Here is an 18615-nt window from a genome sequence, read left to right as displayed (position 1 = left end):
TTAGACTCAACTTTTTATTCTGAATTAAACTTCTAGTGACACTTGAGATGGTTGACAACATATTGACAACGTGTCCTTCCCGAACACAGTAAGCAGCGTCAGCCTCATGAATATTCAATCTGCCTGTTGAATTATGCATGATTACATTCAATCACGTGCTTACACTATACTATAATTACTATAATTTTTTTTTGAAAGACCAACAAGATGAGCCTTTTAATATTCTAGGTGTGATGTGTCAAGCTGTTGAGAAATCAGTGGGAATTATGGGTGTAATAATGACAGATTGCTTCTAGGTACTCAAAGATTCAAATTCACAACAGTGGGATAGCAGATGGAGCGAAGGAGATTTAATCAGTTGTTCTTGGGATGATATGTGATTTCACATTAGATGATATTCTACAGGATTTGAAGTGTGTGTTGTGTTCTTTAACGGACTTTGGAAACAAAGCCGCTGTGACGCCAAACCCACTCATAGAAGAAAAGAGACGTTGTGTTTACAACTGTGACAATATTTATCAGGATGAACTAAACTGGATTTTCAAATAAGCATGCCAGTCTGTTATCGTAGGGACAACTTTACATTTTCACGCCCCTAAACATGATGTGGAACAAAATGAACTGTGATGAATTGCTTTACATGACGGTCAGACGTCCTCTTGGCCAATGAATACCTGCCGTCAGTCCGAAGGTATGACTACGCAAGACTAGCGTGAACTGGGCATTGCTTTACATTTTTTCATTTCGCCCATGCTTTTATGCATAACAAAAACTCTTTTAAATGTCAAAAATAACAGCATTAAACACTAAAAGGTCTTTCCCTTCACTAAAAAAACACATCAATTATTTTTAACACTGACTTGAAGGTTGCCAGTTCAATTCTCAATATCAGCAGGAAACATGTAGGTGGAGGGGTGAATGAACAGTGCTCTCTTCCACCCTCATACCCACCACTGAGGTGCCCTTTAGCAACTAAGATAACCCCGAGTATGGGTTACCATACTTGGCCTTTATGTCACGTCACTTTAACAAGAAATTCACTGCCCATTTTCCCAAGTTATCAAGACAATTCCATTAAGTCACTAAAACTAAGGGTGGGTTAAAGGGTCAACTCTGTATTTATTGATGTAAATACAGAAACCAATTACAGATTTGTTATTACATGCAGGTATTTTTAAATATAAGTACAATGTAAAAACATGTATGCAATAAGTGCCTTGTATTAAATGTTAAATTTAAATGTTAGAACAGTTGGATTGATATAAAGTTGGACTGAAATATTTTCACTGTTATTGTAGATATTTAGCCAGTGATCCTTTTTGGAGGGCTGTTAAAAGTGTAAAATATACTTTTCAGTTATGTCAGGGCCCTAATTTTGTCTTTTAGTATTAGTAAATACATTTTTGGGAGACTTTTAATTGTAAGAGGTTTTTTTTTTTAAGTATAGCCACTGCTTTGAGTGAATGTGTACAGTACCAAATGCACAAACCAATATAAGATAATTAGTAAAAGATAAAACGAAAAGCATTAAAGCTAAGAAATTATCAAGATTAAAGCCCAGAAGATTTGAAGAAGATCTATTAAACCCCATGAGAGGTTTGAAAATATGTAATTAGAAATTAGGTTGAATGTGTTTTATTCAAGTAAATGAGAAGAGGAATAAACGTGAGTAATAATTTGGGCTCTAGGGAATGAACAGATTGCATTTAATAGATCACTTGCAGAAATGAGTAGGAGGTTTAAGTGACTTTTTATACACAAACATTTATTTAAAAAAAATCATTAATACAATTGTTGATAGGCTGCTATAACTATATATAACTATAACTATATATAGAACTATAAAAAAATATATTTATTTTATATATATATAAAATATCTAATTATGAAAATTATGTTTGATTACTTATGCAATATTAAATAGATGAGCTAATTTACCTTGTGTTTATGCTAGGAAATGAATTGATTGTTACTGTGCTGGTTGAATATTATTAGGAGAAACAATCAGTCTCTCAAGTTTGAGATCCACGTTAGAACATGTCCCTCTAAACGAAAGCAAAAATAGGCATAAAGTAAAAACAGTGGCAACATTTGATATTTGAAAGTCATGGGATGATTCATTTAAATGAAGAAACAGAATTTGATGGCACAGTATGGCAAATTGTAACCTGATTTGTTTTGTCAGCCAGGCTTCATGCAGTATGAGTGTAAAGGAAGGTTAATAGTTCCAGGAAATGACTGTTGTACTGGTGTGGAAACTAAATACTACAGGCTTTCTCCATTTCTGAAGGAGTGGTGGAATGGAAATGAGTCAGAAGCCAAACGCTGAGCCCTGAGTTGGGAAAATAAACAGCAGTAATGCAGCTCTTACATATAGATAAGCACTGCAGAATTTCAGAGACCTGAATGTAACCAGTGCTGCAGTGTGAGAAAGGCATAATGTAGACAGTATACAGTGACAGATTCTTGTTGAACATCTAGGCATGTCCTACAGGTAAATTTGCAAAAGTTAGTCACGTATACGTTCCATACACCTCTCCATAAGCATGTTTTAGAATTCTAATCAATCATAGCTTACAAGTCTCAGGGCTCAGACTCAATAAATGTGTGTATTTCTTTGATGTGTCCTTTCAGCTTAAATCTCAGTAAGTCTCGGCAGGATGTCGACATTAAGCTAGTAATGAGCTCGACCCTTCTCCTCAGAGACACACCAGTAGGATGTGTTTCCATAGAGATATACATTACAGATCTGTGGTATTAATTATAGCAAAGAGGGCTATAATACTTCGAGAGGGATGTCCTTTAGCATACGCATTGATCTCAGTGGTTGTTGTTTGGCTGGCGAAGGACTCTCTCAGAAGTATGCAACCTAATCCTCTTTGCTCATGGACAACATCATCATCATCATCATCAACAACAACAACAACAACAACAAAAGAATCTAAAAGAGAAATGAGTGATATAGAGTTTTAGCAAAACTTCTTTACCTGCTTTGGATTTCTATCTCATTTGAACCCAATCACAAACTCTGTTCCAAACACAAGTCATTTGCTGTGAAAAAAAAGGACATTTTAGCATACTTTTAAAAAGAGCACTTAGTAGGGAAAGGATATAATTTAACCAGAGTATACTCAATGCAAACTGAATGTAATGTTTTCAGACACTTCATTGCATGTTAACTGCAAATAAATGAAATGTATTATAGTTTAGTTTTATATGAAATGCAGTTAGATGAACTTTAGAGAGCTTTTTTTTTTACCCATTACATGTTGTATTCAAGTACATCTTTATATGTAATTTGACATTATTATTTGTTTCATTAGTATTAAAAAATCTACTTTCAAGATTTTATTTTATACCATGTAGGTATATATTATACCAAGGACCCAAATATGATAATCCCCTTGTGAGGAACGCCACCCATAAATTGTATAAAGACTCATTTATACTGTTATGACTAAAGCGTGATATTATAAAGACATTAAAAGTAGGCTTTTATACCCCAATTCCAGAAAAGATGGGACATTTTGTAAAACGCAATAAAATATAGAATCTGTGATTTGTTAATTCTCTTAAACCTCTTGACAAAAATACAAAGAATTTTCTAAAAATGTTTTCACTGACCAAATTAATTGTATTTTTGTAAATAAAAAACAAATTTTGATTTTGATGGCTCCAACACACTCCAAAAACGTTTGGACAGAGGCAAAATAAAAGTGAATATCCGAGTTAAACTGTTGAGAAACAGTCCACAATTAGCAGGTGAACAGGGAATAGGTGATCGTCGTAATTTGGTATAATAGTACCTTCCACCATTGGCTCAGTGTTTGCAAGCAGCGACAGGTACAAAAGCAAACATCTGTCTTGGTATGGGGGTGCTTCAGTCCAAACAGCATGGGTGACTTGCATATGTGTGAAGGGACCATTGATGTGGAGGGTTATATTAGGATTGTACAGAAACATATACTGACATATATCAAGATGGCATCTTTCCTGGTAAGCAAGACAATGCCAGGCCTCATTCTCCACATGCTACAACAGAGAGGTTTCTAGACACTCCACACTGTCGAAGAAATGTGCTTGACTAGCTTGCTTGCAGTCCAGCTCTGTTTCTTATTGCAAAAGGATGGTGCAGATCGATCATGAGGGTCTCGTGGATCTCTCTAGAAACTTTTTTTTTTCATTGAAATAAACTCTGTTTGAGGATGAGGAGATTCAGCTTTGATGGTTCTCCACTACATTGATCTTCTCTCATGGCTGTTCCAGTGCTTCTCAAGTATATAAAATAAACATGTCATTTTTTTTTAGTATCTTAGGTATGTACAAACAAGGACTTCAATGGACAAATAGGCTTAATTATAGCTATTCAAGCTGTCTCTCTGATCTGCCCTGGAACATGTTGTTAGATGCTTTTAATGAGGCTTGTTTAAATAATGAGTTGCGCACTGAAGAGAAAGAACTTTGTCTTTGATCAGTGGGAAATACATCTATTTCCCATTGACATTTTTCTCATTTTAACAGTGTATAGGGGAGTTATTCTGAAATAAATATAATTATCTCAATATCATGTTTTATTCATCCATTTTTTGTTTGCTACAATTTTTGTCTCCAGAAGTGCTTGTCATTTGTGTGCACAATCCTAAAGTCGGCAAGAAACGAAAGTTGCAATAGTCTTTTCTTCGCTGTGGTAACTTATATCCGAGTGAAACGGTTTCTCAAACAAGAAGAAATGTATTAGTGTACTAATTAATAATTTATAATAATAAGTACTTGAATATTCCATAAGAAATCAAGAATTGTCCATTTGTATTTTATGGTGACTTTAAACTGTAGTTTGAGTGTCATCTCATGCTGTGGTTCAAACTTAATCCAGATTTATGTACAAACAGGCAGCATTTGTAGCAGACTTTATCAGCCTGAACCTTAGACACAAATGGGGCAATGGTTCTAATAAACCAATGAAACAGTTGTGAAATGACCTGAATCATTTTGTCTTTTTTGTCCTCAGCAATGCTGAGTCTTCTGGACACCTTGAGTGACAGCACCAGTTCCACCACAGCCAATGACCTGGACCTCATCTTTCTGAAAGGAATCATGGAGAGTCCAGTGGTGAGCCACCCACTTTCTTAACTTGATGTCCATTTGTCAAAATGAGGCTTTTCTTTAAATAAGAGTTTAAGAGAGGAATTATTATTTCATGCAATTTTGAATTATTTTTTCAAAATTCTGAGATGTAAACTTGCAATTCTGAGAAACAAGTCAGTATTTTTATAACTCGTTTAAAACAGACTCGTAATTGCAAGTTTATATCTCACAAAGTTTATATCAAAAATCTTTGTAGTCTCGAGAGCACTATGAAGAGCCAAAGCTGGAGGCGGTGAGGGACAATAATTTGGAGTTAGTGCAGGACATCCTGAGAGACCTCACCACCCTCACATCTCACAGTCAGGCGGCACACGAGCTTGTCTGCATCCTCAAAGAGCCTCACTTTCAGGTACAGAGATTCAGTCTAGAGCAATATCTTCAATTGTGTTTCCTAAAGATTTTTAATGTGGTTTCTCTCAATACCTTTTTTTTGTCTACAGTCTTTGCTTGAAACACATGACTCTGTAGCTTCCAAAAGCTACGAGACTCCGCCTCCCAGCCCCTGTGCGTTCATGGACCCTGCGTTCATCAGCCAGCCTGTTCCCCCTGATGCTGTCAGGATGGTGGGCATCCGCAAAGTGTCTGGAGAACACCTGGTGAGACCTGACAATCTGCAGTAACCTCACAAACTGTGTGCTGTTATTTGTTGTTATATGCTTCTTTTGGAGCTGTAGGTAATGTGAGCACTGTGCAAATAAAACTGAAACTGAATTTAAATAAGCGCGACATGACTTTGCTTTCATAAAACTGAAATGGAGCATTGTAATGTGAGCTGTTCATTAAAGATGAAGTGTGTTATTTCTTTGCCACGAATAGAACAAAAACAAATGTCAAAAACAACGACTGTTTCTAAAAAGAGCCCTTTCACATTTCCAGATTTGGAACATGGACTGTAGCTGTGTAGCACTTTTAGTCTTCTGTAGCAGTACATGGACCAGGGTTGTTATTGTTAAAATAAAACTAAAAATAATACAAAATATTTTTGATAATTGAAATAATGCTGAAAAAAAGTAGTTAAATATTGCATTGCATTGGCAACGAATTGAAAAAAGTTAAAGGTGAAGCACTAAAACTAATAACTGGAAATAAAAAAAATTAACTGAAACTGAACTAAAACTGAAACTAAAATAAATAAAAAACTGAAAGGTAAATAGTCATATTTAAAAAGAATAAAAACTAATAAAACACAAAATCACATAGCTAACAAAACTAACAAAATCACATAACAAACTTACAAAAATTATGAAGGAACAATACATATAAAAGCAAAATATTAATAAAAAATATAATAGTGTATATTATTATTTTTTTTTTAAATATAATTATTATAATTAATAACATTTATATAATTATTGTATAAATGATTATGGATTTCCCAATTATAATTTATTATTATAATTTATAATATAATATAATATAATTACAATATAATATAATAACATTACATTACATTACACATTTTTTTGTATTACCATTTGGTCCAACAGCTCAAGAAAAAAATACACTATTGCATTTCCAGGACGTTCGAGAGATTGATTACGACATTTAGAAAAGTTTTACATTTCAAATTTATCGTCACTCCCTCATTAGCTCCATCAGAATCACCCTTGCAGTGTTGACTAGTTGTTTGTAATTGCCACGGTAAAATAACAAAGTATTATGTTATAAATGTACATTTCATTTTTTTTTTTAAATGAAAATACTGTGTATATATAAAAAACATGTGATAGATTTACAGAGTATGCATTATCACAGTCCCTGAAAAGGGTCCAATGGATAGAAGTATTTAATAAAAATTATGCATTTCATCTGGAAATTAGCCATAACTTTTTTGATGAATTATGTTTTTTCTTTCATATTTGGCTTTATTCTGCACTCTCACTTCTACCCGAGTGATCGATAAATGTAAATTAGTCGAATACAGTTGATATTGTAATTTAAGAAGCACTCAACAAAAAAAAATAATTGTTTTTTTTTAAGTAGTGTCACTTTTGTTAGAATTACATCCTGTTTTGTCTGCCAGGGTGTGACATTTCGGGTGGAGGGCGGAGAGCTGGTGATTGCTCGGATTCTGCACGGGGGCATGATAGATCAGCAGGGCCTGCTGCATGTGGGTGACATCATCAAAGAGGTGAACGGAAAAGAGGTCGGGAGTGACCCGAAGGTTCTTCAGAATATGCTGAAGGAGTCCAACGGGAGCGTGGTCCTCAAAATCCTTCCCAGTTACCAAGAACCACACACACCTCGACAGGTGGGCAACATTCAGTTATTTAGCAGAATTGTTATCCTTTTTTGAGTAATAATTGTAAATGTATGTAGACTATCCCTTCAATGAAAGGAATCACATAGTGGTCACAGAGACACATTTGAGACATGCTACTGTACTACTAGGTGTAAAGAATGTGTTTTGCCTGTTTGCTAGTAATTTATTTAATCACTCCCACCGCTTTTATGTCACAAAATTTTACTGTTCAGGGTCTCTGGAGGCCCCAAACATCCTGAGTGTACACCTTTCGCGAACAGCGAATAAGGTTTAAGGTAAAAATAAGTGGTGTTAACTCTAGCTAGCTATTTCAAATTAGTGAATCTTACTAGTATCATCTTACTACTATGCAATTAGATAAATGACGTGACAAAAGCAAATAGAATCCATTATATTCATTGAAGCTGTCTATAGTGGATGCGGCGCGGTACGACACGGCGAATTCCAGGCGATAAATAATCCCCCGTTCTATTTCTGATTTACTCCAAACACTTGCTGGGCAGGGGAATATTGATGTGTCGGTCCACAATGTAGTTGTTTTTGTGGAGATTTTCACTTTTTTTTTAATATTTTAAATTAATAGTATTCAAATAGTAGGGTACAATGGGACTAAAGACCCTAAGAAAAATGCTTTTCACTACTCCCATAGTGTGTGATGCAGATAGTTTTTTTTATGGAGCAAATTTTGTGTGAAGATAAATCATAAAAGTGGTTTGTTTGTTTAAAAATCATATAAATGTACGAGGTGGTAAGGTGGGCCATTTACTCCACACACGGGCAATAAGGCTCGTCAGCTTGGGCGCTTTTCACCCCAAATACCATACTTTTACATATTCTTCCGTTATTGAAAAACTGTTGCTTTTTATTTACCTTGAATTAAATTGAAAATCGTTAACAAGACCTTTGTCTCAAAATATAGACATTCATTTTAGCGATTCTTTTTGCTACACAAATGTGCCACATTTTAAAAACATTAAATATAAGATCAAATTAGCGCAGAATCAACTTGCTGTGCTGTCCACGATCGTGTCGAGGTATGTACAAACTAGTGATTTAGATCTAGATCTAGTCGTTTAAAAGAAAATATGTGAAAATGTCAAATGTGCCCTTTACCCCAGTGCGACTTTAGCCCTATTGTACCCTGTTAGTAAAATAAAAAAACACTCATTTGGGCGCCCCTGTGGATGAGCTGCTCCCCTAGCATTTGGCAATTCTGCCTTTGCGCCTGGCCGGCCGCTGGGCATTCCAAATAAATGAACATGAGTGGAGAAAATTCTCTCTCTTCTGCAGTGTGATCTTTCTCTAGGCACATCCTCCTAGCAGAAACTATAACAGCATTTCAAGTCCAAAATGGGTGAAGGTCTGTAAATAATGACGCAAATACCAGTAAAGCAATAGTAAACATTTATCTTAAGTAAATCTAGACAGTGATTTTTAACACCAAAAGAGGGTTTGTTTGGTGCAAGCTGTTCGTAAAGCTGTTCTAGTCCATAGTATCCAAATTACATGTGACATAACCACACCCTTTTACCATAGTCAAATTAATTTGCCAAAAAAGGATGTTTGAATGTGTCTGACAGTTCAGTAAGCTTGAAAGCTCGACAGACAATTGACTATTTGAGCAGTCAGTCATTATTATCTGTTGTAAGGTCAACTGGATCACCCCGGTGGCTGTTAATACCAGATGTAAATGACCGAAATGCTCTGGTACTCGCATTCTGACACAAAAATGCAAACACACATGTAACTAATATCTACTGTAATAACCTTGGTTCAACATTCCTCTAAATTGACATTTTTGAGTTCAAACTTTGGTTAGCCCTGCCAGGTTTGAGCACCTGTCTGCACTCCAGAGCATGCTGGGAGATTAGTGTATTATGCCAAAGCCCTCCCTGTTTTTGACACTGCGCCAACCCCACAGATTGAGATGAGACATCGACAGTCTTCAAGTCTGCCCTTATTCACTTTCAACGGTTCTTACCCGCGTTCTGCATGTCAGAGATCTTCATCTTTGCTGTTTATTAAATGAGAATTAAATGAGTAAAGTTCTGTTTGTCTGCCCATATGGCGCCATATTCACAGCGTCCCATCTGTGCCTGTCTTCATTTGATCCCAAAATAAACGAACAGCTTCCTGTGCCTGCTGCTAATATGGGACTGGACATCACAGTGTGTCATGTTACTAATGTGATTCACGCTTACATGGTGGGAATATTCATGTTTTTAGGTGTTTGTGATGGCAGATGGTATTGTTGGCATGTGTCGTGTTGTTGTGTTGTGTGTGGAGTATGCTTGTTGTTAACTGTTTGAATGATGTAATCCAGGCATATTTTCTGTGACATTGAGGTTCCAGAACCTAATAGCAACATTCCACTGGACTGCAGGTAACTACAGTTGCCATGACAACAGGGTTTTGGCTCTTACACTAACATTCGACTTAAAGGGATGGTTCGACCAAAAATTTAAATCCAGTCATCATTTACTTACCTTCATTTTATAAATGCTTTAAAAGGCACCGTGTGAATACTTTTGTGTTGTAAGGCTAGTTTTCTTAAGTGTGCTTAATTGAATTGAATGTGCACTTGTTCTCTACTTTAAATCTTAAAAGTTTTTTTTTTTTAACAAAAGTTGCATTTAAGTTAAACACAAATAATATTTCACACTTAATTTACATTTTACAGCTTGATTGCGAATGATGCCAAATATTTTGTACTATTGAAACACACACACACACACACACATTTCATAAACACACACACATTTCATATTTCATCTCAAGCTGACACTGACACGCTTGCCTATTAAGTAAAACAAAAATGTTTGGAAAAAAACTTAATTGGAACAACATTGTTGACTGTGAAGGAAATGATGGCACAACTGAGGGAGAGGTGTAATTTGAGTAAACCATCGTTCTTTTGTTCATATTTCATCATTTTTGAACAAGTAGTCATTATAAATAAATTTTGAACATGTAGTCATTATAAATTATTAACTATTAATGAGTAATAATTAGTATTAAATTGTAATCAGTATTATATTATAGAATTGTCAAATAATTAGTATCAATTCATATTTTGATCATGTTTTTTTCTTTTTTAAGATTGAAAACAAGTCTAGGGTAAAACTATAAAATCTACAAATAAATGACATTTGACAAGTAGAAAAAGTTTAAGTTTTTTTCTGTCCTTCATGTGACAAAAAGTAGTAAAATCAACCTAACATAAAAATTAAATTAATATAAAAGTGCCTGAAGTTGATCATGAGTGAGTGTATGTTTACGTATGTTAAAAGAATAAGGAATCATTAGAGATACAGATAAGGCCAGAACTCTGCAGTCAGCCAGTGATAACAGTAAAGAACAGCTAACTGTGGAAGTTCCACTAAAGTTTTCAACAGGGTGACAATATGACACTCTGATGGACGGCCATATTCAGTAATAAGAACAATGTTTTTCTGTGTTTTTACTGTATGTCTCTCTCTCTCTCATCTCTCTCTCTCTCTCTCTCTCTCTCTCTCTCTCTCTCTCTCTCTCTCTCTCTCTCTCTCTCTCTCTCTCTCTCTCTCTCTCTCTCTCTCTCTCTCTCTCTCTCTCTCTCTCTCTCTCTCTCTCTCTCTCTCTCTCTATCTCACTCTCTCTCTCTCTCTCTCTCTGCAGGCCTTTGTAAAATGTCACTTTGACTATGACCCCAGTCATGACAACCTGATCCCCTGTAAAGAAGCTGGACTTAAATTCAGCAGTGGACACATACTTCAGATCTTCAACCAGGAGGACCCTAACTGGTGGCAGGTGTGTGTGTGTGTGTGTGTGTGTGTGTGTGTGTGTGTGTGTGTGTGTGTGTGTGTGTGTGTGTGTGTGTGTGTGTGTGTGTGTGTGTGTGTGTGTGTGTGTGTGTGTGTGTGTGTGTGTGTGTGTGTGAATATATGACCCTTAAGCTTACCTTGAGTGTGGTCTCACCTGTAGGCGTGTCATCTGGAAGGAGGCAGTGCAGGCCTGATCCCCAGTCAGCTGCTTGAGGAAAAGAGAAAAGCTTTTGTCAAGAGAGACCTGGAGCTCACTAGCACAGGTAGGACACAGGCCACTACAGAGTATGGATATGTAGTGGAATATTTATTGTGTGGAAGTGTGGAAGTTTAATGATTTCTGAAGGATCATGTGACACAGAAGATTATAGTAATGATGACAAGTAAAGACTAGTAGAGAGTAATGATGCTGAAAATTGGCATCACATAAATAAATTACATTTTAAAATATATTCAAATAGAATACAGTTATTTTCATTTGTAATTATATTTCACTATGTTGCTCTTTTTTATAATATATATTATCACATTCAGCTTATGACTTATGTGTCATGATTCTGCCCTCGTGTCCTTGATTTTCAAATTGTCTTGTGGCAGGATCATGACAGAATCATGTTTTTTGTGCAAGCACATGGTCTTGTTTTGAGCCATGTGCTTGTGTTGTCTCGTTACGTTACCCCGCCCCCTTGTTATCCTCGTCTCGTCATTATTGTCTAGTCAGCTTCACCTGTCTTTGTCATTAGTGTCTCCCTATTTTATCCCCTTGTGTTTGCTGTCTTGGGTCGGTTCATTGCCAAACGTTACTTGTGAGTATCCTGTGAAAGTCTTGTCATTGAAGGTCTAGTCATTGTTAGTATCTCTCGAAGTGTTGTTTGTTTTCTAGTATTTTGTCAGTGTCGTTGTCTAGTTAGTCACCCAAGTCCTGTCTTGTTTTGCCTCCTCGTGGGCTTTGTTTTCCCCTTTTTGTCTTCAATAAATTGTGTGAAGAGCATTCAGTCTGCTTTTGGGTTCGTCAATCTGCATCCACGTAACATTATGATTGTTTGACGTGTATTTTTACATAAATGTAGCTGCCAAAAAATGTCCAATGACTCAATCATGGTTTGTTAACCCTATAAAGCCTACTGTATCATATTTAATACATGAATTTCTAAAACCGGTTGTACACAATCTTTTTCATGCCTTCTGTCATCTGACTGATATAGTTGTACCTTTTTTTGTGCGTGTGTGTGCAAATAATAGACCTTTTATTGTAATTATAAAAATCCCCACCTTTAGGTTGTGGTACACATGTGTTTTTGATGTGAAACCTTTAATGATTTTTATAAAGTAAATGCAAGATTAACTTTTATATTGTTATTATATACTTTAAGATGAACATTTACTGGACTGAAGCAACTTAAGTTCACTTGAATATCCATGCAGAATTTTTAGAAAAATAGTGTTAAAATGGAATCATCATTGTTTTGCATTGCATTATATGTTTTGCCCCCCACAATTAAAACTACAAAGCTTTGATCATAAAACTAAGCATTTAAAAATAATCTTAGAAAGGACATTTTTGCAAGATATTGAGTGACAACTAATATTTATATGCATTGTGTGTACATAGTCTGCAAAACTATTATAAAGATCTAATTAATACAAGCTAAAGCTGTAAGAATTTCATATTAGATTATATCTCCATATAAATAACATCTGCACCAACATTCTCAGTTTGGACCTAAGAATAAAAGGTGTTTTTTTCCTCGATCGTGAGCTCCATATTTTCATGATATCATACATTATGAAAAAGTAGGACAATAATATTTTTCCATAGACTGCCCCTAACATGGCTTCAAAAGTAAAGACTTTAAATCATCTGCTAACAGCCTGAGATGACACTAAACTGAGGTAAAGATCAACAGCAGAATGCTCTGGTGATGATTATATTAAGTGGCCATTATTTATCATCCACATTTCATTCCAAAACTGTATTCTTTTATTTTTCTGTTTGCACTTGGTTATCACATTGAACGAACTGAAAGGTTTGATAAGTATTGCCTGAGGTTAAATGTGTTCGACTCCTGCAGTTGACAGGAGTCATGCTGTGTGTGTCTATACTACCAGGATGTGTGCTGATGTCCGCAGGGGCTCTGTGTGCAGGGATGGGGGGTAAGAAGAAGAAGAAGATGATGTACTTGACCACCAAGAACGCTGGTAAAGACGACTGCTCCATCTGTCCAGTGCAACGGATGCACGTGTCATACTCTTGATCTCGGTTGTGCTTGTTGTTGTTGAATCAGTTCTTTAAGTTTGTTTAATGCTAAAATCATTTGATGATGCGTTTGCAGTCAGTTCCATTTCAGAAAGGTTGCTTCAGGTTCATAAATGGAAATGCATTTGTTTACTGAAAGAAAATGAGAACTACAGTACATGGAACCTCAATAAAACTGAACTGGAACTGACAAGTAATAAAAATGGATATAGCAACTAAATCAGACTAACAAAAGGTGAGATGTTTTCACTTTTCCAGAGTTCGACCGACATGAGTTGAGGATCTACGAGGAAGTGGCCAAGGTGCCTCCATTCCGCAGGAAGACGCTGGTTCTGATTGGAGCTCAGGGAGTGGGACGCCGTAGCTTGAAAAATAAGCTTTTGGTGTCGGACCCGCATCGTTATGGAACCACAACACCCTGTCAGTGCATATTTATAATTTTGATTAGATATTTATATATTAAATAAATCATAAATACATTTTAAATATTTTTGACATTTTAAAGGGATGTTACCCTAAAATGGAAATTCTGTCATCATTTACTCACCCTCATGTCATTCTAAACCCAGAAGACTTTCGTTCATCTTCTGAACACAGATGAAGATCTTTTTAATGAAATTTGAGAGATTTCTGTCCCTGCACTGAAAGTCTATTCACCCAAAATTTGTGAAGCATAAGAATTTTTGGCGAATAGACTTTCAATGGAAGGATAGAAATCTCTCAGATTTCACTAAAAGAATCTTAATTTGATTTCCGTAGATGAATGAAAGTCTTATGGGCTTGGAACGACATGAGAGTGATTGATAACAGAATTTTCATTTTTGGGTGAACTATCCCTTTAAGTTGGCTTTATGTTGGATGCAATAAAGGTTCTGTTACATTTACTGTTCTGCCAAGCTACTTGGTTTTAAAGTTAATTCTGTGTGAGCTGTGCTTCGTACAGTTCTACACTACTGACAATAGATAACCTTTAATGCGAAATTTGCTGAAATTTTGCTAATGTGACCACAATTGTATTATTATTTGTAATTATTATTAAATCAATAATTTACCAGTAACACTACCCTATCAAAAATAAACAACCAGCTCAGAACCGTCCAAAAAATACACTTAATATTAGCTTAATACTAGGAAATAAAATATACTGTTTGGCATAAATCAGATGATTTGCACTGCCAATGTTAACCTGACCCTTTTTTTCCCTGTGGACAGACACGTCTCGTAAACCCAAGGTGGATGAGAAGGAGGGGCAGATGTACCTGTTTATGTCTCGCAGCGAGATGGAAGCTGACATTAAATGTGGCCGTTTTCTGGAGCACGGGGAATACGATGCAAACCTGTACGGCACCAAGATCGACTCCATCCATGAGATCGTGGACTCCGGCAAGATTTGCATTCTGGATGTCAATCCGCAGGTGCCCTTTGAAATGTTCTATATCCTATTTACAATGACTGTTAAGTCTTTCAATATCATTACATTTATACAGTTGTCAGCTCATTTAATATACTTTTCATTGCATACATTCTTCTCCTACAGGCACTTAAAGTTCTGCGAACAGCCGAGTTTCTTCCATATGTGGTGTTTATTGAAGCTCCAAACTTTGAGGTTCTGAAAGACATGAACAGATCTGCCATCGAGGCTGGTGTTGTGACTAAACAGATGACGGTAAATCCTTTCTTTACATGTTTTTTGCATAACAGCAATCTATGTGTATTATTTATTATTGCTTTGCCACAAAATGCATGCAATGACTAGTTTTTCTTTTTTAATTTACATGAATTCTTTTCTCACTTAAACACAACCACCGCCAAAACTCTATGTACCTACAGGCCAATTTGCATGTTTACATACTCTTTTCAAAATTTTTAAACTTAAGTTAAAAACTTATCATAATACAAAACTGAACAAAACAGTCATTTGCTATAATAATACCATATAGAAATATATTCCAAATCTAAAAAATCAAATGCTATCAAAACAATTACTGTAGATGTTGCTGAATACATACACAGGTGTTAAGTCTTTCAATATCATTACCATCTATATACAAAAGGGAAAAACTTAGGAATAATTTCGAACTGTAATGTAAACATGGACATACTGCAGTGAATTATAAATTAAAGAGAACTGTCCTTCTTGTTTTTTAAAAAAATGTTACATTAGCAAACATTGTCTAGTGCAACCTGTTGTTATTGTTTTTTAGGTCAGTGTTTTACGAGTGATAAAGTGTGTTGGATGACAGTCTTTGCTAGTGTTATGGAAGAATAAGTTGATTTGGGACATGTATGAAGTGTTTTGGTAGTTTTAGTGCATTTTGAATGTGAAATTAACTGCGCTGCCAAGAAGAGAACTGTGCGAGAAGTTTTGAAAAAGTATGTGTCCTAGTGATTTAAAAAAAAGACTGTAATTCTTAGTTTCCTTATCGGTCGGTCACTCTCGACGTACATCGTGACTGACTGATAGGAATCTCGCTAGAGAGGCCAATCTACTTCGAGTGAAACTAAGCAAGCCAATGCACATTGGTGTGCAATCATTTGCATCAGCTGCGCAGCCTCGCAGCGCGGGTATATAATGAGCAGCAGGTGCGATTGCACTTCAGCTTTTTGCTTCGGAGCCAAGCACTTCGATGCCTCTACTGAGTTTTGAGACTTCAAACGAGCCTTTCTGGACCTCTCCTTCCCGTTGTGGGCGTGACAGCACAGCAGCGCGACTAGTCTTTTTTTCTCTCTCTCTCTTCTCTGTCTTTTTTGTTTTGGAAAAACTGATCAAACGAAAAAGCTGTTGTAACAGCTAGTAAGGTGCGCTTCAGAGGCTGTTTTCACAGCTGGTAAGACCTGCCAGCGAGAGAGAGACAGCGCACAGACAGGTGCACATTCCCGTCTGTGTTAGCAGTGACTGTTCCCCTGCGTGGTTCAGAACCTGCGAAAGCAGTCCCTAAAAGAGCTTACACAGATAGTTCGCTTCTTTTTCAAGATGACGTTCTATCTGTGTGATTTTGGATGTGGTCGTTACCTGGGGTCATGGGATGGTCACGATCGCTGCCTCGTGTGTCTGGGCCTCGAACGCTGAGGCAGCGTTCATGGATGAGTCATGTACCCATTGTGGGAAGATGACTATCTCTGAGCTGCGGTCAACCTGAGAATCACGGTGAGCGCGCTTCCTTCGGGGAACCAACCCCCTAGGAACCCTCGTCCCTCTCGCTCTCCACAGCCAGCTGAGTTACCAACCGAACGTGCTGGACCATCCTCGAGGTGTATACCAGTCGTTTCCTTTGGTGCTCCCCACGACGAACACATGTCGATCGCTGCATCGGAGGGTGGGTCAGACATCTCCGCGGATGACGACTCGGAGCCGCTGCCTCCTTCGGGTGTGCCAGCGGTGCCCGAGTCAGACCCAGAGATTATGGCCATGCTTTCCCAGGCCGTCAAAAGGATCGGGCTCGAGTGGAACCCTCCACCGTCCTTCAGGCCAAGGCACTGAAGGACCTGCACGAGGGTTGGTCACGATCCACAACGGTCCACCACGGACCTCGAAGAAGGTCACCGCGCAGTCAGTGGGTCATGCGATGTCCACACTAGTGGTCCAGGAATGCTATCTATGGTGGTGTCTGGCTGACATACGGGAGACCAACAAGCTCCAGTTCCTCAACTCCCCCGTGTCCCAGACCAGCCTCTTCGGCGACGCGGTCGAGAACTTCGCCCCGCAGTTCTCGGCTGTACAGAATGCCTGTTGACTGACGATGACTGCATCGCTCCCTACCCCAGAAGAGGGCCGGGTGGGAAATCCTGTGTTCGGTTTTCTTTATGTTCTGCCACTCGCCTTAAAACCAGCGGTACCAAATTTTCAATAAAATAGCAGTTTCTTTCATCTCTGGGTCCGAAGAGAGCCCGGAGAGCAGTGGGAGGAGAGAATCCTCAACACTCTCATCCGCCTCTTCTATCGCCAGCGGGCAGCAGTGTGTGGTCCGAGAACGCCACTGAGCCACCTCCTGCCCCGTGGAACCAGGTTGCACAGCACACTCAGACCCCGCTACGGGAGAGAGAGCCTCCCGTGCAGTGTCCCTGTGTTCAACCTCACTGCCCCACTCCGGGTACGCCTACGGTCCCTTTGGTCCAGCTTGTACGGTCTCTGCGAGCCTGGTTAGCGCTCCCCAGTCTGTCTCGCTGGCTCATTCGGACCATCAGGCTCGGCTATGCGATTCAGTTCGCCCGGCTTCCCCCCAAGTTTCGGGCCATCCACTCCACTACAGTGAGAGCAGCCGATGCCCATGTCTTGCGTGCGGAGATCGCAGTCCTACTGGCGAAGAACGCGATAGACCCAGTCCCTCCAGCCGATACGAGGTCAGGGCACTACAGTCCCTTCTTCATTGTACCCAAGAAAGGTGGTGGGTTACGACCGATCTTGGATCTGCGAGTTTTAAACAGGAGTCTCCACAAACTACCGTTCAAAATGCTCACGCAGAGACGCATTTTCAAATGCATCCGTCCCCGAGATTGGTTTGCAGTGATCGACCTGAAGGACGCGTACTTTCATGTCTCGATTCTTCCTCGACACAGACCATTTCTGTGCTTTGCGTTCGAGGGTCGAGCATATCAGTACAAAGTCCTACCCTTCAGGCTGTCCCTGTCCCCCTGTGTCTTCACGAAAGTCACGGAGGGGGCCCTTGTTCCCATGAGACAACCGGGCGTTCGCATACTAGCAGACTCTCGAGATCAGCTATGCGAACACAGGGACCTTGTGCTCAGGCACCTCAGCCAGTTGGGTCTTCAGGTCAACTGGGAAAAGAGCAAACACTCCCCTGTGCAGAGGATCTCTTTTCTCGGTATGGAGTTGGATTCGGTCACACAGATTGCGCCTCAGAGCAGCACGCTCAGTCGTTGCTGAACTGCTTGAACACGTTCAAAGGCAGGACAGCGGTCCCACTGAAATTCTTTCGGAGGCTCCTTGGGCATATGGCAGCGGCAGCAGCGGTAACCCCACGAGGCCTGCTTCATATGTGAAAGTGAAAGTGAAAGTGACACGTGATGGCCAAGTATAGTAACCCATACTTGGAATTTGACCTCTGCATTTAACCCATCCAAGTAAGTGCACACACATTAGGAGCAGAGTAGTGAGTAGTGAACACACACACACTGCAAACGTGGATACA

The 18615-nt window shown here is 38.3% G+C and overlaps 1 protein-coding gene across 4 annotated transcripts in view; it reads left to right on the top strand.

Annotated features, from left to right (window-relative positions):
• Positions 1-18615, top strand: part of mpp2b (MAGUK p55 scaffold protein 2b) — a 63462-nt gene that overhangs the window by 41507 nt on the left and 3340 nt on the right. For 2 of the 4 annotated variants that reach the window (XM_077205965.1, XM_077205962.1), the window contains 10 exons: positions 5009-5109; positions 5342-5494; positions 5586-5741; positions 7169-7396; positions 11063-11194; positions 11369-11471; positions 13354-13407; positions 13724-13885; positions 14678-14880; positions 15003-15131. In XM_077205965.1, the coding sequence (XP_077062080.1) occupies positions 5009-5109; positions 5342-5494; positions 5586-5741; positions 7169-7396; positions 11063-11194; positions 11369-11471; positions 13354-13407; positions 13724-13885; positions 14678-14880; positions 15003-15131 (1421 nt within the window). Of the gene's footprint in view, positions 1-5008; positions 5110-5341; positions 5495-5585; positions 5742-7168; positions 7397-11062; positions 11195-11368; positions 11472-13338; positions 13408-13723; positions 13886-14677; positions 14881-15002; positions 15132-18615 lie in introns of all 4 variants that reach the window. The other 2 variants (XM_077205964.1, XM_077205961.1) reach the window with 1 other exon arrangement.

The sequence above is a fragment of the Siphateles boraxobius genome, unplaced genomic scaffold (assembly GCF_051911475.1).
Source record: "Siphateles boraxobius isolate OS27281-9 unplaced genomic scaffold, OSU_SipBor_1 55, whole genome shotgun sequence".
NCBI lineage: Eukaryota > Metazoa > Chordata > Actinopteri > Cypriniformes > Leuciscidae > Siphateles > Siphateles boraxobius.
This window is presented reverse-complemented; position numbering and strand designations above follow the sequence as displayed.